This window comes from Chiloscyllium plagiosum, unplaced genomic scaffold (assembly GCF_037043375.1).
Source record: "Chiloscyllium plagiosum isolate Xiang-an unplaced genomic scaffold, Cpla_swu_hap1 HiC_scaffold_7, whole genome shotgun sequence".
Taxonomy (NCBI): domain Eukaryota; kingdom Metazoa; phylum Chordata; class Chondrichthyes; order Orectolobiformes; family Hemiscylliidae; genus Chiloscyllium; species Chiloscyllium plagiosum.
The window spans coordinates 55,616,945-55,642,616 of NW_028270145.1; the positions used below are offsets into that span (position 1 = coordinate 55,616,945).

General features: G+C 41.0%; 1 protein-coding gene across 6 annotated transcripts in view; it reads left to right on the top strand.

Moving 5' to 3' along the window:
• ubr3 (ubiquitin protein ligase E3 component n-recognin 3) overlaps positions 1-25,672 on the top strand; it is a 362,318-nt gene that overhangs the window by 255,061 nt on the left and 81,585 nt on the right. For all 6 annotated transcript variants that reach the window (XM_043693674.2, XM_087989039.1, XM_043693675.2 and 3 more), the window contains one exon: positions 15,482-15,567. In XM_043693674.2, coding sequence (XP_043549609.1) covers positions 15,482-15,567 — 86 coding nt within the window. The remainder of the gene's footprint in view (positions 1-15,481; positions 15,568-25,672) is intronic.

Sequence of the window (25,672 nt, forward strand, 5' to 3'; positions counted from 1 at the left end):
TTGTGCAGCTTCCCTTCTGCTGGTTGGGATAGTGCTGCTTTCACTTGATTCTGTATTTGAGATAAAAGTGTAGAGAGTTTTATACAGGAACACAACATCTTATCCTCACTGAGACCTGTTATGTCTTACCTGAGGTCTTGGGCCAATTCCTGTGTTGGGCCGTCTACCAAACAAAATCTCAAACGGGCTAAGATTAGCTTTTCCTCTCTTCCTAGATCCCATATACATCAGTACAATCGGAAGTGCCTCTGTCCATGTCACCCCTAGTTCCTCACAACATTTTGTCAATTTATTTTTTAGGATAGCATTTTCTCTTTCCACTGCCCCACCACTTGGTGGGGCAGTGGTGTAGGCACAGTGTTGTCTCATGTTTATTCCCAAGTAATCACTGATCTGCTGTCAGGCATTATTGACAAATGTGTCCCATTGTCGCTACTAAGCCTTTCAGGGATGCCCTATCTCGGAATTATCTCAGTTAGTAAAGCTTTGGCTACTGCAGTGGCACCCTGTTTAGACGTGGGGAACGCTTCCACCCATTTGGAAAATATATCAACTATTACCAGACAATACCTTTTCTCTTCACTGGGCGTTAGTTCAATGAAATCCATCTGTAAATGTTCAAAAGGTTTTTGGGGTTGGGGTTGTGCTGCCTGACTCATCTGTATTCCCCTCTCCACATTATTAGTGGCACAGATAACACAACGCTCATAATATTTCTGGGAGTAATGAGTAAATCCCTTAGTGTACCAGTGTGCCAAAATACTGTCGTACATCCCCCCTTTTGACATGTGGTCCTTACCGTGTGTCATTTTGGCATAGAATGGAAATAATGATCATGGTAGACAGGTTTTACCATTGGGACCACGCCATACTCCTTCCCTCACACTGCGTCCTGCTTTCGTCCACTCACGCTTTTCTTCCGGTGTGGCCTGTGACTGTAACTCCCGTATGTCTGCTGTTGGGGTACAAATTTTCATCATACACATGTCAATCTGCTCACTTATTGGCTGCTGGGCTGCTGTTTTTGCTGCTGAGTCTGCCCTTGCATTGCCTTGAGAAATAAAATCATTATTTTTTGTGTGGGCTTCACACTTACACACAGCAATTGATTTAGGCAATAGGACCGCTTCCAAGAGGTCGGAAATCAGGCCACGGTGTGTGATGGGCTTTCCATTGGAGGTCAAGAAGCTCCTGTGTTTCCATAGGGTTCCAAAATTATGTACAACCCCGAATGCATATCTGCTATTGGTGAAAATATTCACTGTCTTTCCCTCAGCCAATTTACATGCCTCAGTCAAGGCAATCAGCTCCGCTGTTTGCACTGACAGATGAGAAGGGAGTGATCCCACTTTGACTATCTCGTAGGTAGTCACTACAGCATACCAACACAATTCTGGCCTGTCTCCTTGCTCCTGAATGTTGACCTGTCCATAAAAAAACTCCATATCTGGATTCTGAAGTGGTGAATCCTGCAAATCTGGTCTGGGGCTGCAAATTTCATTACTTACAGCGACACAATCATGTGGGGAGAAGGCTAACAGGGTTAAGGATGTTACATCGCTTTATTGTAATATTAAGCATTTCCAATAACACAGTATTATATCTGAGCCAACGTGTTACTGACATGTGTGCGGTCCTTTCCTCGGAAAGCTGTAAGGATACTGCATGTGGGACCAGAAGGGTTAATTCACCATAGCCAACTGTATCCCTGCACGCTACAACAGCTTTTTCAGCTGCAGCCACGGCACGCAGGCATTTAGGCAATTCTGCCACTACGGGGTCTAGTTTAGCTGAAAAATAAGCTACCGGCCTCAATTTTCCCCCATGATCCTGCAGCCACGCTACTCATCCACTGTACAAAAGGCTTGTTTGGATTCTGAATCCCCAGTGCAGGTGTAGTTTGGAGCACCTTTTTTTAATTCAACAAAGGCACTCTCGGCCTCTGGCGTCCACTGCAATGGACTCTGGTTCTGCAAAACTTTACCATGGGCAATGTCACTTTAGGGGCGCCTCAAGGGTTGTGTAATATGGGATAAACGTTCTACAGTAAGAGCACATGTCCAAAAAAGGATAGTAATTGTTTCTTTGTGTGAGGCTTTGGAATTTGCTGGATTGCTTGAACTCTGTCTTGACCAATAGCCTTCCCTTGTTCAGATAGTAAGTGACCTAAGAACTTCACCTGTTGTTGTACAAATTGTAGCTTTGTGAGACTGGCTTTGTGCCCTTCCCTTGCTAGATGGCAGAGCAACGTAAGGATATCCTTCTCACATTGTTCCTTTGTCGGTGCCGCTATCAAGCAATCATCTACATACCGCAAAAGCGCTGGCCCCGGGGTTAGAACAAGTCTCCAGACTCCTGCGTACAGCCTCATTATATATGGTGGGGGACTCACAGTAACCTTGACAAAGTTGCGTGAAGGTATATGATTTCCCTTTGAATGAAAAAGCGAACCAGAATTGACTATCTGGGTGCACCGGGTTACACTAAGGAAGGCATTTGCTAAATCCACAACAGAGAACCATTTACTGTCCGGTGGAATTTGAGCCAATATAGTATAAGGGTTGTGAACATTTGGGGTGCGTGGAACAACAGCGCTATTGATTGTCTGCAGGTCTTAAACAAACCTCCATTCCTCTGGTTCACCGGGAATGGTTGCCTTTTTGACCGGAAAAATGGGGGTTCTCACCTGTTAGTTTTCACAGGGGTTTATCACTCCAGCCTTTAGTAATTCCTTCTATGGCTTCAGGTTTTAACGGGTATTGTGCTCTGCAAGGACAATACTCAGACTTTGGGGTTATCCTTATGGGCTCACAGCCCTGTATGAGCCCCACATCATGTTTGCCCTTTTCTCTCAATTCAGTAGGGACCATTTTTAATCTTGGGTCCGAGACTTCTATCTTAGGGAAACGCCAGGCTATCCCCCTAGGCTTTTCAGGGCTAGCAGGGATTACCTGGACTGTCCTATATGCCTGAATTAGCCAATTTAGTCTCTCCTTATATGTCCGCATATCTGCATTGAACCAGACACCCACATCGTCCCTGAAGACCCAACCTTTCGTTCTTTGTGCCTTTAGCACCCATGGTCCCAAATCCTGCCACCTGTCACCAGACACCTTCGCCAGTGACACGAGAGGAGCGGACCCTTCCACATCAAAAATATAGGATCTGTTTGCTGTTACAGATACCTTAGATAAGTCCACATTGACTGCACATCTGTGATCACTCCAATGAAATTTGCACAATAACAAGTGATCTGGTCTAACCAATCTCCTGAACCACTTCTTCTCATATGGTTCGTCAGGGCTGTCATGGTGTATTTGTGCTGTGCAGTGCATCTTATCTCCAGCAAGAAAATCGGTGTTAATAGGATTAACATGGTTGCTTGCTTCCAGGGCGAGTGAATCGCTCACTGAATTTATCGCTCTCTGGCTTAATCGCCACTCATAGACATACATCCGGAATCGTGAGTCATACTTTACAGCCTGCACTGGTAAATCTTCCCTTTGCATTACCTGCAAGCCCGTCGGAGTACTAACCAAGTCCAGCCCTGTCTCACCATGAGATCCCAAGCCATCAGATTTAAAGAACAAAATTCCGATAACAAGAAGGAGAATTGCAAAGTTTGCCCGTTAGTAGTTTCGCACAATAGGGACGTAGAAAATCTCTCCTGCACCACGTTTCCTGATGCACCCATTGTGTTCAGGAACCTTTTACTCATCTTTATTTGTGTCGATTGTCTAAACTGGCTTAATATAAGGACTGAGTATGTTGCCCCTGTATCTTCCACATATAACATAGAGGTGGGCATTGACTTATGTGCATCATTGTGATATTGGATATACTATCCACACTTCGCAATCTCAGCGCTCAACGTAGAGGTGTGACATGTCTCAGTGCCCGTAAGGTTAGTAGAAGAGATTAACATAAGCGAGTCTTCGTTGCCAAGCATAAAGCTTACGTGTACCTTGTGGGCTGCCCACCTCCACCTCAGCCTTCCCCTGTCAGTCACCCTGTCACTCAGCCTCCAGGGCTGATAGGGACTGTCTGTGCGGGCACTGCCTCGCCCAGTGGTCCATTGCTCCGCAAACAAAGCACCCGCCAGATCTACCTTGGCCCGCATCTCTTCCATGACCACTTTTTCTGCAGTACCTTCCTCTAACTGCTGGGTGACCATCTTTTTGGCTATTTCATCCTTCATTCCATTGATGAAGCTGTTCCTCAGGTGTACTTCATACGGCATGATTTTTGCTGCCATTATGTCTTCAGGTGATCTCAGTCCACTATGGACATTATGGACTTCAGTGAGGCGCATAAGGTACTGGGACACTGTCTCATCATCTTGTTGTTTACACATTGCTATTTTGGTCATGTCCATTCGCACTGGGAATGCTCCCTACAGGTGGTTGCCAGCGCTGCAACAAAAGCATTAACGTCTCCCTTCTGTTCCGCTTGCGGGTTGGCTACTCTGGCATGGACATTTATGGCTGGCCAGTTATAACTTCTCTTGGCTTCTTGCTTCAATCTGTTGCGGGTACGAGATGCTACCGGTGATTCAGCCGGCCCTGAGGCGGTGGCCACACATGGAACTTTCGCCAGGCAGATCTTGTAGGGGGCTGCAGGTCTCGGAGGGCAGTCATCAAGGTCAGGATCTAAAACAGAACTTAAGACACTGTAAAGCTTCGTTAGGTTGTTTGCCACGCACATCTGCATGTGTGCTGGTGTTTGCATGTGTATTTGATCTATCTTTTACTTGAGATTTCCTTTCTGATATCAGCTTCAGCCTTCCCCATGTTATAAGCACTCCAATTCACAGGTTCTATTTTTCCCTTCCTTTTCTCCTCTCTCTCCTCCAACCTCAAACTCAATATTTTCAGCTGCCTTTTACTAAAACTTCCTCCCTCCAGAAAACCACATTCCTTAATCCACAATTCTAACTGCTTCACAGACTCTGGGCCATAATTATTTCGCATGTACTGTATTTTTGGTTGGCCATTCCAAGACCTGTGTGGACTCTCCCTTTGTTTGCCCTTGCCGGAGCCCATCTTTAGTGTAACTGGAAAAGTGTTCAGCTCGCTCTCTCTCTCGCTTTCTTGGTACCGTTATCTTTTCCCTTTGAATTGCTTTTACCTCCGGAGGTCCCCTCTTGCATTGGGCGCATCCGCCTCAATACCTTGGTTTTCGTAAACCAAGAAGCCACGTACCCGGTACGTCTTAGGTGAATCCAACTCAGCCGGTGGTGATTCCAAGTCTAAAACCACCCTTAACCTTGCTGTCTCCTAAACACTCTTGAGACGGCAAGCCCCTTCCCTTGGGGTTTTAGTCTAATACCCTTTTCCTGCTGTATTTATTCTCTTAGAATGAGTCTCTATGCAGGATTACATAACCCATGACTCTTACTCCAACCTCATTTGATTCGAAACCCCGGCGCTTGGGTGATCCACAGATTCCCAGTCCTCTCACGCAAAAGGGCCAGTTCAGCGCTCGAGATGAAGTGAAAGACCTTCAAGGCGCTGGCGCCTGCGCCTCCTGGGAATCTTCAGAATCTTACCCAGTCGCGGGGTCCCGGACCAAGCCCCCAAGTTTACTGTCGTGGAAATTAAATCGACTTGACTCAATAATTAGCAAGAGCAAAGCAAGGGTCTTTATTAAAAATCTTGCAAGATTGACTCATTACACTAAGTCAGATGCCTCAATGCAATGAGTACCGAAAAATTAGACGCCAGCCTTATAGCGTTCCTTATCACACTCTCAAGGGCAGAGACTGGGGAAACTCAAGTTGTTATCTTCTCATCCCCTGGTCCTAGACATAACAGTTATTCAGCTTTCGCTGAGTTCGACTATCGCAAGGTCGAGTTGAATGTTTACAAAATTCAAACAGAGATAAGCTAACTGCAAACCTCATCAAAGCATAATTTACAACGCTCAGCACAGCATTGATTTAAACAAGCATTGTTTTTAAATTTCACAGTAAATGGATAATTTTCCGTTACAGGTTAGTTTTGCGATCAGAGATGCACTGAATGAATTAATCAAAATCAGTCCACTTGAATTAATTTTTGGGCATGAAGTAAGAGAATCTTTAAAATTGATTAAGGAGAAATTAATACATCAGAATTCAGAGTCGATTCATTTGCACTTTGTGTCAAATTTTAGAGAATGATTAAATAGAGCTGGAGAGTTGGCTAGACAGCATTTAACAGTATCACAGCATACGATGAAACAGGAAGCAGATAAGAAATCATAAATCCGCAATTTTGCAATGGGGATAAGGTATTGGTGTTAGTTTTAATAACAGGTGAACCTAAAGCAAGGTTTAGTGGACCATATCAAATCGAGAAGAAATTGAGTGAGGTGAACTACTTGATAAGGACTCCAGACAGGAAGAAATCTGAATGTGTCATGTGAATACATTCAAAAGGTATTTTGTTAAGGAAGGAAAGCAAGAGGAGAAGATGTTACTGATTACAGCACAGAAGGAAGAATCAAATTCAGAGGATTCTGAATTGGACATTCCTCAAATCAAATTGGATAATGAGGAAGTTGTCAAAACTTGGGATAAATTATTGAGTTATCTTCCACAAGAAAATCAAAATGACCTGAAAGAATTATTGCTATCATGTGGGAGAAATGTGGAAATAAACTGGGAAGTACTAACCTAATTGTGCATGATTTAGAGATAGAAGATGCTGTTCCGATTAAGCAACATCCTTATAGGCATAACCCTCTAAAGTTGGCACAGGTTCAGAAGGAGATACAGCGCGTGGTCTGAGATGGCATAATCGAAGTGAGTTACAGTGACTGGAGCTCACCCATAGTCCTGGTGCCAAAGCCAGATGGTTATGTGTGGACTATTGCAAAGCCAACACTGTTACAAAGACTGATGCATATCCAATTCCACGGGTGGAGGACTGTGTCGAAAAAGTGGGACAAGCAACTTCTATTTCTAAGTTGGACTTGCTCAGAGGGTACCTCTATCAGAGAGAGCAAAGGCAATTTTGGCCTTAGTAACGCCAAATGGATTATATCAGTTCAAAGTCATGCCATTTGCTATGAAAAACAATCCAGCCACATTTCAGAGACTGACTAATGAGGTCATTGTCGGATTACCCAACTGTGTGGTTATATTGATGATCTGGTAATTTACAATCACTCGTGGAAGGAGCATTTACAGCATTTATCAGACCTGTTCAATCGACTTGGCAAGGCAGGCTTGGTGGTAAACCTAGCTAAAAGTGAATTTGCCTAAGCCCAAGTTACCTTCCTGTGCCATGTTATTACACATGGACAAATGGCCCCACAGGATGCAAAAGGAAAGTATTTGGCAAATTTCCCACACCGTCATTCCTGGGATTGTGTGGATTTTAATGAAAATGTGTGCCGAACTTTAGATTAGATTAGATTCCCTACAGTGTGGAAACAGGCCCTTCAGCCCAACCAGTCCACACCAACCCTCCGAAGAGTAATCCACCCAGAGCAGTTTCCCTCTGACTAATGCACCAAACACAATGGGCAATTTACCAAGGCCAATTCACCTGACCTGCACATCTTTGGACTGTGAGTGGACCGGAGCATCCGGAGGAAACCCACGCAGACACTGGGAGAATGTGCAAACTCCATGCAGACAGTCGCCCAAGGCTGGAATCGAACCTGGGATCCTGGTGCTGTGAGGCAGCTGTGCTCACCACTGAGCCACCGTGCCAGCAGTGTGGCTGCTCCACTCACCAAATTGTTTAGAAAGTGACAGACGTTTCAGTGGGCTGTCAAAAGGCATTTTTAAAATGAAACCATCTTTTGATATTGATTGTTCATTTTTTAAAATTGGGGAGGTGTCACAAAGCTGATCCCTGTTTCCTAAAAGCTGTTCCTTTTCTCAAGGATACTGTGTACTTGATTGTTTTCAGAGGGGTCGTAAATGGGCATGGCTTAGACTAGTTTGGTACAGTGATGAAAAGGATTTTGAGAGGCCTTCTGTTTATATGTAACCAGATGAGACTTCAGGCCAAAGTGGTCATGTTTTAGAAGTGACCTGTATAATGAAAGGGGAATAGTCAGCTCTCTAGCTGAGCAGTACAGTCCAGAACTGGTTAGAAGTTCAGTAGTGAGCTGCGTGAAATTTCTCTCTCTCTCTCTCCCTCCCTCTCTCTCTCTCTCCTCCCTTCCCCCCCCCCCCCCCCCCAGCCCTTGTAACTTCAACCTGTAAGCATCTGTTCTTTTTTTCTTAAACTGTGTTTTAAGGGGGTTTGCTTAGTGGCACAGTTGTGTGTATTCGGAACAGTATAATTAAGTCTAGTTTGGATAGACTGACTTCTGTAGGGGTTCTTTATTCTGTTCTTTGTGTTTAATTGTGTAAATTTTGTGAATACATTTTTGTCTGTTTTAAACTTGGTAGTACTTGACTAAATGCCTCTTACCTGAAGGACGTCTCACATGGTAACATATGTTTATATTACTTGGCTGTTGTGGCGCAGTGATAGTCTTCCTACCTCTGGGCATCCATGAGGTACTGTAGACCATCATCAGAATTTTATTCCACTGCACTCTCATGGTTTAGTAGTTCCCCAATTTATTCCCATCAGCCCAAGAGATCAACCTTGCTTCAATGATGCGGTGAAGTCATACCTACCACAACGGAAGATTGTTATGCTTGTTGGAGGACAATCATCCAGCCCCAAGGCATCACTGCAGGAGTTTGTCAGGATAGTGTCCAGGTGCCAAACATCTTCAACTTCCTCATCAATGGCCTTCTTGCCGTCTCTGGGTCAGGACTGCTGATGTGCAAATTATGAGCGAACAATGTTCAGTACTATTTGTGACTCCTCATCTACTAAAGCATGCCCATGCAGCAAAGCCTGGACAATTTTCAGGCTTAAGTTGATGTGTGGCCTGAATGTTACTTGCCACATATGTGCAAAATAATGACAAGAGAGAATCTAACTATTGATGGTATTAAAACTGCTTGATTCTCCCATTATCAACATGTTGGGAGTTACTGTTGATCAAATACACAATTACATCAGCCATGCAGGCACTTTAGCTGGAAGAGCAGGTCAGAGGCTACAACTTCTGCAGCACACAACTCCTCTCCTATCTTCCCAGTGCCTGTTCACCATATACAAGGGACAAGTTCAGGTGTGTAATGGAATACTCACCACTTAACTGGATGGGTTCAACACCAACAACACTCAGAAGCTTGTCACCATCTTGGCTGCTTGTTTAGCACTTTCTCCAGCATCATTAGGACAGCTGTGGGTACCATCTACAAAATGCACTGCAGTAACTCAGCAAGGCTCTTTTGACAGCATTTTTCAAATTTGCAGCCTCAAAGAGCAAGGGCAGACATTGCTTTGGAGCCTTTTATCTGCAGGTTCTCCTCAAAGTTGCGCATCCTGACTTGGAACTACATCACTGTTTTCTTCACTGTCTCTGGGTCAAAATCTGGAACTTCCTTCTGAACAGTACTGAAGTTTATGCATTCTAAGGACTGCAGCTGTTTAAAAATGCAGCTCACTACCCCCCTTCTCAAGAGAGATAGTGAATGATAACAAATGCTGGCCAAGCCATCAATGCCCACATCCCTTGCATGAAAGCAAACAAAAGAGGGCTGATGACACTGCAGGATGTATGCAAGAGACCATCATAGATTCATTCACAGGGAGGTAAAGAAGTAAAAATGAAATGTAGGATAATAGAAAATGCAGAAGCGAAAGGGCATAAATGTTAGGGGATTTCATCTATCCTGCTTGTAACTGTGATAAATTTAGTGTAAAAGCTACCAAGTGCACAATTCTTTAAAATGTATGAAAATATTCTTTTGCCAGAAGGTAACAGACTGAATAAGAGAATGCACAGTTCTGGATACAGTTTTAGGAAATAAATCTGGTGAGGTTGAAGAGGTAGAAGGCAAGGGTATTTTAGTGGTAATGGACATAATTCAGTTGTGGACAAAAGAGTCTTAACATACACTGGTTGTATAATAGGATAAAGGTAGGCCAAGAACGAAAGTTATGTACTGGAGAAAGGCCAATTTTACTAAGCTGAGCTGTGAACTGAAAGAAGCTACATGAAGAGAAATCTATATCAAAGCAGTGGGATGTCTTCATGGAAGCAACAAAGAGGGTTCATAACACATTCTAATGAACATAGAGGATCAACATTCTCAAATCAGCCCTCCTGAGTGTCAAAAGATATAGTATAGGGTATGGCAACAAAGTTCATTTCTGATCAGAAACACTTCCTATTGCAGAAAATCTGGAGTGTAGAAAGTGCAGGGACAATATTAAAAAGAAAACTACGAAAGCAAAAAGAAGTGACGAGAAAATATCGGCCTGTTAAATCAAGGCGAGCCAACAACAATTCCAAATACATAAACAGCAAAAAGATAACTAAGGAAAGTGTGGGAAGGGTGTGTTATGGACTAGGCCAGATGACTCAAAACGTTCTTAAGCAGGCAGCCCGGACCATAAATCTGCAACCTGTTTCAGTCAGTATACAGTGGAAATCACCCAGAGTGAGTTAGCTAAGTTGACTACCAGGTTTTAAAACACAAAACATTATTCACAGCATTACACAGTAAAACACAGAACAGAATAAAGAACCCCTACAGAATGTAGTTTATCCAAACTAGACTTAATTATGCTGTTCTGAATATACACAGCAGTCCCAATAAGTAAACCTCCTCAAAAAAACACAGTAAAAATGGAACATATGCTTATAGGTTGAAGTTTGAAGGGCAGAAGGAGAGAGAGTTTCCCAACCTGTTTCCAAACAGCTGAACTACTAACTAGTTCTGGACTACTGCTCAGCTAGAGAGCTGACCACTCCCCATTCATTATACAGGTCACTTCTAAAACTTTGACCTGAAGTCTAATATGTTTACATATAAACAAAAAGCCTCTCAAAGTCCTTTTTCATCTCTGTACCAAACTAGTCACCATGGAGCTGGGAGCTGTTTACGATTCTTCTGAAAAAAAAAGGACACGGTATCCCTGAGAAAAGGAACAGCTTTTAAAAGAAAAGGGACCAACTTTGTGACAGGTGCAAGTTAGGTACACACTCATGAAATAAATACAGGGTATACAAAGCTAGAGTACATGAATGACCAAGGAGATTGATGAGCAAGAAAAAGGAGGTATATGATGCATAGAGAATAATAATAGCAATAGAAATCAGGAAGAATATCTCAAATGCAGGAGAGAGAGATTCAGGCTGGAATAGCAATTTTTCAAAGTGTTCAGTAATAGTATGTTCCAGTGAAAAGGAAGGAGTGTAAGAAAAGGGGTAATCTGCCATGGGTGTCTAAGGAAATAAGGGATGCTATCAAATTGAAAGAAAAGGTGTACAAAGTGGCCAAGAACAGCAGGAAACTAGAAAATTGGGCAAACTTTAAAGGTCAATGGAAAACTACAAAAATAGCTATAAAAAAAAGTAAGATAGAACATGAGAAAAAACGAGCACAGAATAAAAAGACAGATAGCAAAAGCTTCTATAAATATATAAAATGAAAAAGAGTGGCAAAAGTAAACATTGGTCTTTTAGAGGATGAGAAGGGCCATTTAAGTTATGGGATTGATGAGATGGCCGATGCATTAAGCAGGTATTTTGTATCGGTCTTCACAGTGGAGGGCACTAATAACATGCCAGTAATTGACAAAGAGACGAAGTTAGGTGAGGACCTGGAAACAATCATTACAATGGAAGAGGTAGTGTTGGGCAAGCTAATAGATCTAAGGATAGACAAGTCTCCTGGCCCCGATAGACTGCATTCCAGGGTAATAAAAGATATGGCGGGAGAAATAGCAAGTGTACTTGTAATTTTCCAAACTTCACTTGGCTCTGGGGCAGTTCCAGCAGATTGGAAAACAGCAGATGTGATACCACTGTTTAAAAAGGGAGTTAGACAAAAGATGGGAAATTATGGACTGGTTAACTTAACCTCTATAGTGGGGAGGATGCTTGAGTCTATTATCAAGGAAGAAATAGCAAAGCATCTCAATAGAAATTGTCCTACTGGGCAGACGCAGCATGGGTTAATGAAAGGCAGGTCATGCTTAACAAATCTTTTGGAATTCTGTGAAGACATTACGAGCAAGGTGGACAATGGGGACCTGGTAGATGTGGTGTACCTAGATTACCAAGAGGCCTTCGATAAGGTGCCACACAAGAGGCTCCTGCATAAGATAAAAGATGCATGACTTTATGGGTAAAGTATTAGCATGGATAGATGATTGGTTGACTAACAGGAAGCAAAGAATGGGGATAAATGAGTGCTATTCTGGTTGACAGTCAGTAACTAGTGGTGTGCCTCAGGTATCGGTGTTGCAACTGCAATTATACACAACTTATATGGATGATTTGGAGTTGGGGACCATATGTAGTGTGTCAAAGTTTGCAGATGACACCAAGATGAGTGGCAGAGCAATGTGTGCAGAGGACTGTGAAACTTTGCAGAGGAACATAGATACTTTGAGTGGGTAAAGGTCTCTCAGATGGAATGCAATGTTAATAAATATGAAGTCATCTATTTTGGTAGGAGTAACAGTAAAAAGATTTATTACTTAAATGGTAAAAAGTTGCAGCATGCTGCTATGCAGAGGGACCTGGATGTCCTTGTGCATGAATCAGAGGGTTGGTCTGCAGGTACAACAAGTAATTAGGAAGGCAAATGGAATTTTGTCCTTCATTGCTAAAGAGATGGGGTTTAAAAGCAGTGAGGTTATGTTGCAGCTATACAGGTTGCTGGTGAGACCACATCTGGTGTACTGCATGCAGTTCTGGTCTTCTTACTTGAGAAAGGATATATTGGCACTAGAGTGGGCGCAGAGGAGGTTCACTAGGTTGATTCAGGAATTGAGGGGGTTGGCTTATGTGGAGAGACTGAGTAGACCAGGATTATATTCATTGGAACTTAGAAGAATGAGGGGGGATCTTATAGAAACACTTAAAATTATGAAGGGAATAGATAAGATAGAAGTAGAGAGGATGTTTCCACTGGCAGGTAAAAATAGGACAAGAGGGCATAGCCTCAACATTAGGGGGAGCAGATTTAGGACTGAATTGAGAAGGAACCTCTTCACACAGAGGGTTGTAAATCGATGGAATTCCTTGCCCAGTGAAGTTGTTGATGCTACTTCAGTAAACATTTTTCAAGCTAAGATAGATTGTTTTTGAACAATAAAGGAATCAAGGGATACAGTAAGAGCGTGGGTAAGTCCACAAAAAGATGAGCCATGATCTTATTGAATGGTGGAGCAGGCTTGAAGGGCCAGATGGCTTACCCCTGCTCCTATTCTTATGTTCTGAATAAGGAAGACTAAGAGGAAGCATGAGGAAAGGATGGCAGACTGCATTAAAACAAGTAGTAAAAGGTTCTTCAAGCATATTAATAGTAAAAGATTGGTGAAGGATAAAGTGGGGTCCATAAGGAACAAGCAGGGTAAGGTGCTCATTGAAGTAAAGGATATGGCAGAGGTACTAAACGAATATTTTGCTTCTGTCTTTACCAAATTAAAAGATGGTGACAGTGGTCAAGATAAAAACGTCTGTGCTGAGCAACTGAACAGTATAGTGATAGAGAAAGAAGAGTTGTTAAAAAGGCTGGCAACACTCCAGGTGGAGAAGTCATCAGGCCCAAATAGGATGCATCCCAGATTGCTGAGAGTTAAGGGAGCAAATTGCTGAGCCATTGACAGAAATTTTCCAGGCCTCTCTGCACACATGATTAGTCTGCGGGGACTGGAGGATTGCAAATGCAACACCGTTGTCTAAAAATGGAACAAAGGATAACTCTGGTAACCTCAGACCTATCAGCTTGATATTAATATTTGGGAAAACTGATGGAGGCCATAATAAGGATTAAGTAAATAAACACTTAAAGAAAAGTAAGTGAATAATAGATAGTCAACATGGCTTTATCAAGGACAGGTCATGTCTGACAAATTTAATTACATTCTTTGATGAGGTGACACAAGCAGTGCATGAGGGTAGTGCTGTAGATGTTGTATATTAGGACTTCCAGGAAGCATTTGATACAGTGCCACATGGCAGGTTGGTGAGCAAATTAGAAATGTTTGGGATTGATGGTTCTTTATCTGAACAATAATGTATATGAGTTGAATGCACAAACAGATATAAAAGAATATGATTTGGTAGATATTATACAGACATAATTGCCGGGTAACAAAGGCTGGGACCTCAGTATTGAAGGGTATTTGATATTCTGGAAGGACAGGCAAAAAGAAGGAGTTGATAGTGTAGTTTTGTTACTAAAATATGGTATCAGTGCAGTGGTGAGCAGCGATAGGTGTAATGTTCATTTGAAACTTGAAAATATGATCTTCCACTTTCAGCAGTAAGTAGAGTGCAGAGTGCCTTTTAACAGCTTCATTTCTTCACTTGAGTTTAGGATGTGGGTATTGCTGACTGGGCCAGTATGTATTACCCATGCTTAATTTTATTTACAGCTTAAGCAGTCTCTTGTGCACCAATTAATTTCATCACTACTTTTTAAAAGCAACTTAAAAGTTAGGATGAATAGTGAAATACAAAAACCAAGCAAACAATCAACCTACTTATCAATGAAATCTTTTAGTATATAGAAGATATATTAAATTTGCTGTCTTTAAGTATTTTCAGTTGTAAAATGTTTTGTTCAACTAACTTTAATTTAATAGTAATGAAATTGTATATTCCATAAGTTTGAACCAACCATAGTTTCTAAATGTAACAAACCTCATAAAAATACATGAATACAAATTTGAAATAGAAGCTGTTCTTCATAAATTTTTCAATAAGCTATGACATTATTCTGAAAATATTTATATTAATGTTACATAGGAAACTCGTTGGTCTTAATAGACCAGAATCTTTCTAAAAAGCATGTACACTGACGTTCATATATAAATATGTTGTCTCTCATTTATATTCCTATGGTGAACTGAATCATGTTACTTAACTGTCTTGCCTGCTGGTCTGAAATTTCAGTTCCCGCATCATCGCTGGTAGGTTTTGGAAGTTCAATGAATGTAGCAAACTGCCTGAAAAGTAGAAAATTCTCTTGTCACAGAGAAGCTCTTATCAGTACCAAACAGATGACAACATACAGAGAAAAAATAATCATTGTTAAATTACATTACTGGGAGCAACAGAGAGGATTAAGACTGCATTTGAGACCTCGGTGGATTAAACTAATGACTTGGGGATAATGTTTGATAATTTCTTGGAATTTGAAACCTACACACAGAAAAACAATCTGTGTTATTGAAGAAGATGCTTCAACACAGTACATGTTTTATAAGTGTAAAGGAAATATTTCAAGTATACTTTCTTCTGTTTTTCCTCAAATATAAGATAGCAGAATGTTTTTTTTCTTGTCATGGTTTCATTTTTATATATATTATATATTACATATGCCTTTTTAAAATGAGGCACATAAAGACTGAAATAATTTCAATTTATAAATTGCAAATGCATTTTAATTGAACAGGCTGAATTTGGAGCTTGAATTGGTTCATCGAGGAGGAAACTTGTGTTTAGGAGGAGCAAGTGCTACAACAAAAAGATCATGTTTAAGTAAGTATGCACATTAAACAATAGTTTTCAATTAGATAGTAGTTATTCAGCAAAATTAAGCATACTTGCTGATTCCTGTGTGTGATAAGATAATTCCTCATTTTACTTGTTCCCAAGTCAGTCTTGTCAGTTTGAGATGGAAGTTTCCACTTTCTGGCAGTATACCACACTATAATTTAGGAATTCCACGCTTTGAAATGTTCTTCCAACCTCTCTCCAAAAAAAAAGCGCTCAAAAGTATTAATATTTGGAATCAATCAAAGTGAATGTGTCATGAGATCTTGCTATGAGGATGGTACAAACTTAAATTTGCATCAAGACTGTGGTTGTTTTGTCAACTTATATCCTGCGGGTGTGAGGAGGATTGCAATTAGTATGATCACAAGCAAATCCATAAATAATTTGATCTGTGATTTTTTTAATATGTTTCAGGGAATATGGATATTAGTGGGTAGGCCTGCATTTATTGTCCACCTGTAATTACTCTGGAGAAGGTGGTAGGGAACTGCAGCCTTGAATTGCTCACTGCAGTCCTTAGAGTATAAGAGCATACACAATGTGAGTGGGAAGGGAGTTCCAGGATTTTGATCCAGCAGTTAGGCAACAATGTTATAGTTCCAAATCAGTTTGGTGAGAAACTGGGAGGGAACCCTACATGTGATGGCATTTTGGTACATCTGTCCTTATAAGAGGTAGAGTTTGCACTTTGGAATGTGCTGTTTTTAGGAGTCTTGGTGAGTTCCAATATTGCATGTTGTAGATTCACCGCTGCTACTGTGTGATGGTGGTGGAGGCAGTTAAAGTTGAATGTTGTCTGTGGATCGCCAATCGTTTGCTTTATCCTGAATGGTGTCGAGCTTGAATGTTTCTGCACCTGTACTTAGCAGACAAGTGAAGAATATTGTGTCACACTCCTGTCTTGTGCCTTGTACATGGTTGACAGACATAGGAGAGATTGTAGGTGAGTTAATTGCTACAGAATTCCTAGTTTATGACCCTTTTTTGTTTTCAAATTAGCAAACATCTCCACTTCTGACTTCCTGATAAAGGACAGGTCTTTGGTAAAGCAGCAGTAAATGACCAAAGCAGTGCACTCTATTGGGAATAGGGAGAGACAGAGTGACAAAACACTGAACTGGAAACCGAGACAGAGAAAGAGAGACAACACACTGAACTGGGAATAGAGAGACAGATGGACAACACATTGAACTGGGAGTAAGGAGAAACAGATTGACAACCACTGAACTATGAATGGAGAGCGAAAAAGATGGTTGGGTCTAGGACACTACCTTGAGGAATTGCTAACCTGATATTCTGTGGCTGACATGAATGACCTTCAACAGTCATAACCATCTTTGGTTGTGCTAGTTATGACACCTGCCAGGATAGAGATTTCTTTCTGATTGCATTTACTCTAGTTTTATTAGGACTTCTTAATGCTATATGCTCCCTTGATGTCAAGGGCAGTCACACTTGACTCATATTTGGTTTTCAGCACCTTTTTCCATGTTTGAATCAAGCTTTTAATGAAGAAAGGAACTGAGTGGATGGGGCAGAATCCAAAAACCAGACTGATGTCAATGAGCAGGTGATTTCTTTAAAAGTGCCACTTGATAGTACTGTCAACAAAGTAGCCAATTTTCCACATTGTCCGGCAGAGGTCAGAGTTTACTGTACTGGAACACAAAGAGTAATCAAATTGATAAAATAACTGGCATCTGTGATGCTGGAGACTTCCAGAGTAGGCCGAGATGAATCATCCACATGACGCTTTTGGCTAAAAATGGGTGCGAATTCTTTACCCTTGACTTTTGTACTGATGTGCTGGACTCCTCCATCATGAGGATAGGAATATTTGTGGAACTTTCAACCCACGTGAGTTGTTCAAATGTCCACTGCCATCCATGAGTGGATTAGCTGAACTGCAAGGTCTTGGTTGAATCCATTGGTTGTGGGATCAGTTAACCCTGTCTATAACATGCTGCTTCCATTTGGCATGCAAGCAGACTTGTGTTGAAGCTTCACCAGGTTGACAACCTCATTTTTAGGTGTGCCTGCTGCTGCTTGTTACATTTATATTTACTGTGGAAGGCAATTGGTTGATAAAGTGGTTATTGGATAATCATTAGTAATTGGGTAAAGTTAGATGTAAGGTGGTTTTGACAGTGCATGTATTACCGAGACCTCCTTAATTGGAGTAAATAAACTTCTAGAATTGGACTAGCAGCCAATGTCAAATTATCTGAATGTCAGTTTTAATCTTCAGATGAAGTGCCATTTTTCATTTTGAAATAGTCTAGGAACATTTGCATTTCACTACAGGTCATGCAAAGTGCTATAATTTTCCAACCCCTCATACTGCAGTGACCTTGCTGCTTTACACAATGTGTCCACGATTCCTGTCACTAAAAGTTTTGAGACCTTTTTGTCTTCTCACACACACTTATCCCGACGTGCGAGAATCAGTTTCTCTGTCTTTTTAGCCAACAGACAGCTTCAGGAAACCTGACAGACCAAAAGAAAAACATACACTAGAATGAAATCTTTTCCGTAAAAGCTGTAATTGTAGCTTCTCCTTAAAGAGCACTGCATTTGAAGATATTTTTAACCACATCCTCTATTTTCTATGTTCTATTTTGATGGAAAGTAGAAAATCTTTCACCAGCTCATTCTGAAACGGACTTTGAACAGATATCTTCAGATTGGTGTACATTCCATCAGGAGATTTCCTTTGGCAGAGTGGCATTTGAAGCACATTTTATCCAGGTGTACCAAGAATGATCTGTGTGTTGTATTCATTGTGCTTAATGTATTACTCATGTCACTGTAAAACAGTTTTGTCAACTTATCTTCTTGGAAAAGTTTCACCATCAAATGATCTTGAAATATTACATATGAAGTTCCTAGACTCTGAAGTTTCTACTTAGATTATTCAGACTTTTCTGAAAATAGTGCTTTTTCAATATTTATTCATCAAGTTATGGGGATGTCAGAATTAGGTAGCACTGTAACTCTAGTTAGTACTGCTGCCTTATAGCCAAGGACAGGTTCAATTCCAGTCCCAGGTGACTCGGCGCAGTTTGCACATTCTCCCTGTATTTATGTGGGTTTCTGTCGGATGCTCCAGTTTCCTCGCTCAATCCAAAGACTATTTGAGAAAATTAGGAGATCATTCATCTCCGATTGAAAAGAGAAGTGCAAGCATTTTAGAATAGGTAATATGGGGGCCTTCATTTATCTGGTTATGTACTGGAATAGTGGTAGACTTAAGGGAAGAAAGAGACTAGCGTTCTTAGATTGTGTTCAAGTGAATTTTCTACAGCAGTACATGTCAAGTTCAACAAGAAATTAGATAAAAGCAGAATGCGATGGCAGCATCTATGGGAGACAAGCAAAGTTAATGTTTTGAGTCCAATCTGACATCTTCAGAACCTGATGCTATCAGACTTACCAGAAAGTTCTGTTTTCATTTTGAATTTCCAGTGTCTTCTTTTCTTGTTAAAAGCCAAGTACTGGAAGACTACTAGAACTTTCGTTTTAAGATGACAGTGGTAAACAACAATGGGCAATCCAAAGTAAGAATACTTTGCCGAGGTATAGTTGACTTCAATGGGCAAGAAAGGAGCTTGATAAGTGGAGCCAAAGGTTGACATGATGAACAGTGGCTGAACAATGGGCTATCTTCAAAAAAGAACTTTGAATACAGTCAAGGTACATTCTCTGTAAAGGGAAGGTTAGGACCAACACATATCTAGAGTTCACTGGATCAAAAAGAGGATAGAAACTAAGAGAAAGAAGAAAATGTATGCCTCTCTCTGATGCCAGAAAAAAAATACAATTGAGATTTCTGAAGAAAGTGGAAAAAGCAAATCAGAGAAACAGACTGATTATGAAAAAAGACTGGCAGCTAATAAATAGGGGAATCCCAATGACGACTTATGAGGACATAATAGAAGAGCGGTAGAAGAAAGGGTTGAGCTGATTAGGGACCTAAAAGGAGATTTATCTGCAAATACAGGGGACATGGCTGTGGTAGGAAATTAATGTTTTGCATCTGTCTTTAGCAAGAAAATCGATGTTACCCAGGGTTATGAATACAGGGGATGAGATTTAGTCATTAGAAAGATTACAAATTGATAATGAGGAAGGATTGGATAAACTGTTGGTGCTGCAAGTTGATAAGTCACCAGGACCAAATGAGATGCATCTGTGCACATGGAAGGAAGTGAGAGACAAAATAACAGATACTCTTTCCGTTTTCTCTAGATTTGTGGGTGATACCAGAAGACTGGAGAATTGCAAACAAAATTTTGTAAATTTTGAGAAAATGCCATAATTTGTTTGGAAGCCCTGGGCTGTGCATGCTCAACTAAATGTTAGAATGAAAGGGTTTCTCTAAGTACAATAGAACCCCCCTATCTGAAGCAGCTCCTACCAAGAAATGTTGACTACCATCGCACTTGCAGCAGCATTACTGGTATTGCTCTGAACTCTCTTCCCTTAAGGAATGTCTCCATGTCACCTAGAATGATGAGGGAGTACTTTGGCTTTGAAGACAGTTCAGAGCAGGTTCTCTAGGTTGATTTGTGGGATGAGGGGTTGTCGTATGGTAAATTAGAACATAACAGGCCAATACTCTTTGGGCTTCAGAACAATGAGAAATGATATGATTGAAACTTCTAAGATTCTGAGGGGATTTTGTGTTGAGGGAATGTTTCCCTTATGGGGAAGTCTACAATTGGAGCACATTTTAAAAATAGTATCTCTCATTTAAGACAGATGAAGTGGGATTTATTTTTTCAGAGCTTGTTAGAATTGTGCAGTATAGAAGAAGCACTGTGTTTTTCCCATGTTCATCAGTCTGTCACGTGGAACCATGTCGAAGGTTTTGCTAAAATCCAAATAAACAATATAAGTGCACTACTCTTGTCTACATATCTGTTTGCCACCTCAAAGGTTCAATCAAATTTGTTAGACATGGTCCCCCTTTGTCAAACCCATGCCAACAATCCCCAATGAAGCCTTGCCTTTTCAAATAGTCTCTGGATCACTGATATGAAACACACTGATTCTGAAATTCTCTAGTTTTCTTCTACCACCCTTCTTGAAAAGTGGAACCAAACTTGCTGTTCTGGCATCTGCCCTGTGGCCAGAGAGGAATTAAAAAATTAGATCACAGCCCCTGTAATTTCCTCCCTTGTCTTTCACAGCAGCTTGGGATACAGCACATCTGGACCTTGGGGTTTGTTCACTATTAAACCTGATAAAATCTCTGATACCTCTATATTCCCTATGTCAAACTGTTTAAGAACCTCACAGGCTCTCTTCCCAAATTCTATATCTACATCCTTCTCCTCCTCCAAAGTGAAGACACGTGTGAAGTACTCATTTAATACCTGACAAATGTCTACTGGTTCCACTCTCAGATTGCCTATTGGTCCCTAATGTTCCCTCATTCTTTCCCTGGATATCCTCTTCCCCTTGATATACTTAGAGAATAGCTTGGGATTCTCCCTAATTTTACCTGCCACTATTTATTCATGCCCGCCTTCGCTCTCTTAATGGTTTCCTTGCACTTCCATTACTCCACTCAGACCTTTGTACTTGTTATATCTCTCTTTTCCTTTTTATTAGTCTTATATATACCTAGATATCTAGGATTCTCTGACCTACAGTTCACCCTAAAGGGAACAGGTCAGGCCTGTACTCTCTCCAAGTCCATGGCGAACTGATCCTCCCTCCACCTCACTGCTCTGCTGTAGATGTTTTATTCCTGTCTACTCTGATCAAATCCTGTGTTATTTTAATAAAATCCGTTTTCCCCAATGCAAAATCCTTTGTTGTAGATCATTTTTGTCTATAACTGGTTAGCACTGCTGCCTCACAGCACCAGGGACCCAGGTTCAATTCCCACCTCTGGCGACTGTCTATGTGGCATGTTCTCCCCGTGTATGCATGGGTTTCCTCCGGGTGCTCTGGTTTCCTCCCACAATCCATCGATGTGCAGCTCAAGTGGATCAGCCATGCTAAATTACCCACAGTGTTACATGCATTAGTCAGGGGTAAATATAGGGTAGGGGAATGGTTCTGGGTCGTTACTCTTCGGAGGGTCGGTGTGGACCTTTTGGGTCGTAGGGCCTGTTTTCATACTGTAGGAAATCTAATCTAATCATAACAAATGCGAAATGTATGCTGTTGTGGCTGCTATCGCTAAAACGCTCTCCTACTGCCATCTCAAATACCTTTTTGGCTTTGTTCCCCAGAATTAAATCCAGCACAGAGCCATCCCTTGTAGAACCATCTACATATTGATATAAAAAGGTCTCTTGAATAGATTTCAAGAAATCTGCCCCCTCGAACTGCCAGACGAAGTACTGGATTACAACATTGAAGGGGTTTATGAATAGGAAGGCTTTAGAAGGGTATGGGCCAAATGCTGGCAAATAGGATAGATTAATTTAGGAAACCTGTTCGGCATGGATGAGTTGGACTGAAGGTCTGTTTCCGTGCTGTACATCTCTATGACTCAATAAAAATGTTGGGTATGTTGAAATGCCCGAATCAAATTACCCTCTTATTGTTTTGACACACCATAGGTAATTGTGACTGCCCCTCTTTATTCGTAAGCTTTATCCACAAAATCCTCATTTGAAGATCCTTCCCAGATATCATCCTCTGCACTGCAGTTACTGACTCTTTAATTAATGAGGTGCAACACCACCACCTCTTTTATACCTTTCCCTGTCCTGCCTGAAAATCCTACACTCTAGAATGCTCAGTTGCCAGTCCTGGACCTCTCTCAACTATGACTGTCTGATGGCAATAACATTGGAATTCCATGTATCAATCCACACCCTTAACCCCTCTGTCTTAACCTATAATACTCAAATTAAAGTAGTGGCCATCTTGCCTCCATTACTCCCTTAAAACTCAACATGCCTGAACTCCCTTGCCTTGGTTCCTTTATTAAAGTATTTGATGTCCCATCCCCCGTTGAACTAGTTTTAATTCCTCCCAACAACAAACACACGAAAGAAAGTTGCCCCATTCTGATTCGGGTACAGACTATCCCACTTGTACCGGGCCCACCTTCCCCAGAAACCATCCCAGTGATCAAGTAGTCTAAAATCTTCCCTCCTCCACTAACTCTGGAGTAATGAATTAATCTGTACTATTCTTCTATTCCTGTACTTGCTGGCACATGGCACCAGCAATAATCCAGAGATTGCAACCTTTGAGGTCCTGCTGTTTAGCCTACTGCCCAGCTCCTTAAATTCTTGATGCAAGACCTCATTCCTCATTCTGTCTATATTGTTGGTACCAATGTGTACCATGCCCTCTGTCTTGATACCTATTTCTTCAGGATGTCATTCAGCACTGGTGACATCCATAACCCTGGCAGCAGAGAGGAGACACTTCATTCTGGAGATATGTCTGCAGCCAATGAAAGACCTATCTGTTCTCCGAACTAATGAATGCCCTTTCACTATCACACCTCCTTTCTTCTTCCTCCCCTTCCTGGTAGTATAATCAAAATAACATTTTATGTGGGTTGTGCAAGTGCAAGGCTACTTGTGGTGATAAAAACCTGGCTCTGTCTGCACTTTGAAGAGCCAGCACCCTCATCAGCTTCCAAAATGGAACGCAGGTTTTTGAACAGGATTCCAGGGGACCCCTGCACTATCTGCCTGATTCTGTTTGTGGGTTTTAACCTTTAGAGTTCTCTACCCCCAGAGAGTAGTGGAAGCTGAGCCTTTGAATATATTAGAGGCTACACTGGATACTTTCTTGATTTACAAAGAAATTTAGGCTTATGGGATGGAGCAAGCAGGAAAGTGAAATTCAGGCCACAATAAAATCAACCATGAATTTATAGAATGATGGAGCAAACTCAAGGGACTAAATTGCTGCCTCCTGTCCTACTTTTTATGCTATTATGACCAACAATAGAGTAAAATGAAGGATTGAACTTGCAAGGAAAGTAAGCTTATGTGCAAATTTATGTCCACCTGAAAATGACCAAGGCGCAGATGCTTAGATTGGGTATGATGGCCTGATCTCGGAGTTTAAATGCAATTAAAATCAATTCTTCTATTATTTTCTGATCGAAGTAAAAGCAACAGTGACATATTTAGTTGTCTACTGTGAAGGTGAATCATCGCTAACTGAGTTCTTCAGTGTTTTACAAAGACATTAGACAGCCTGAATCTGAGCAAATTTAAGGCAAAGAAACGTAATCAGTTAGAACAGAAAAGGTTCGGAGAACTTATTTTTCCTTGAAAGATTTTGCAAAAGTTTAAATTATTGATGTAATATTATTAGAAAGGGAACAATGGGAGAGTGTTACCTGCTTTATTCGGGAATAAAAGATAGTATGATGAAGTGGTTAAGAAGGCATATGGGATACTTGCCTTTATTAGCTGACACATAGAGTTCAAGAGCAGTGAGCTTATGCTGGAACTGTATAAAATGTTGATAAGGCCATTGCTAGAGTTCTGTGCATAATTCTGGAATCCACATTATTGGATATATGTGAATACATTGGAGACCGTGAAGATGAGATTTACTGGTGTGTTGCCTGGGCTGGAGAGTTTTAGTTGTGAAGAGAGATTGGATAGACTGGAGTTGTTTTAGGGTAGGCAGGAAGAAACCTTTCCCCTTGGAGGAAGGATCAATGGCAAGGGGGCATAGATTTAAGATATGCGGCAGGAGGTTTAGAGGGAATGTAAGGACATTTATTTTCACCTAGTCTGCTGTTCACTATTCACTACATTACCAAATTCCTATCAATTCACATAGTTTGAAATTGTTTTTCCTGTAGCAAAACCCAATTCACTTTTAAATAACCAAAAAGCTGTAGTCTTAATACCAGTTCCTTAGGGGTCTGCAAATCTGTAACTCGCTACTTGTAAGGGTAGGAGAGGCAAAATACTTCATAACATTTGAGAAGTATTCAGATATGCACTTGTGATGCCAAGCCATACGAGGCTATGAGCTAAGTGCTGAAAAATGTGTTTAGAATAGAGAGGTACTTATTTCTGATCAGTTAGATCTGTGACTCAATAGTCAACAGTATAAAATCATAGTTAGCACAGAAGGAAAGCATTCAGCCCTTCCTTCCCATCTGAGCTTTTACAAAAAGTTGTTCAATTAGTATCTCGTTTCTTCCAAGCCACTCTGGAAATTGGTTCACTTCATCCATTTGTCTAATTGATTTTTGAAAGTTATCAGTACTCTTTAAGATGGTGAGATTTAGAATGCACCAACTCTCTTGTCAAAGGAAGTAGTTTCTCTCTATTTGCTCAAAACTTTTCCTACTTTGAAGTACCTCCAGTAATTCTTCCCTTGGCTTTCTCTCCTTCAAGGAGTACAATCCTAGTTTCTCTAATCATTCCATATTACCAAACTCCATCCACCTTTGGATCATTCTGGTGCACCTTCTCTATAACATTTCCAGGACCATGACATCCTTCCTGTAGAAAATTGCCTAGAACTGTACATAATACTCCACCTGTGGCACAAGTAGTGATTTGAAAAGCTTAGCACGTCAAAGATCTGTAAGTACGTACCCCAAATACCATTGCTCTTGCACAACCCACATAAAATATTATTTTGATTATACAACCTCTTAATGTTGTTTTTCACCTTGTGTGTCAACTCATTTCATCTCTTTCGACTAATCTGTGTTCTCTTGAAGTCAAAAAGTGTGGTGCTGTAAAAGCACAGCAAGTCAGGTAGCATCAAGGAGCAGGAGAGTTAACGTTTCGAGCATAAGCTGTTCATCAACTTAATTATTCTATAAAGTTAGCACACAAGAGCCTAAAGAGAGTTTTCATATTTTCCAGTTACAGCTTCATCAGGTTTGCAAAAATATTACATGAATATCACCCTCGTTACTGTTCTCATGATCAGGTCAGTGTATTACACTTAACACCTGAGTATAGTTCCATTCTACTTGGCCAGTCTGTTAATAGGCTCTTGAAATTGGTGTGTGTCTGGGAATAAATGACTTTCCATGATTAAGTATAACTTTCTATATCGTACTTGTAATGTTGTAAAGTTTGTTGATTAGATACTGTAGAAAAAAGGATGCAGTGTCCCAAGT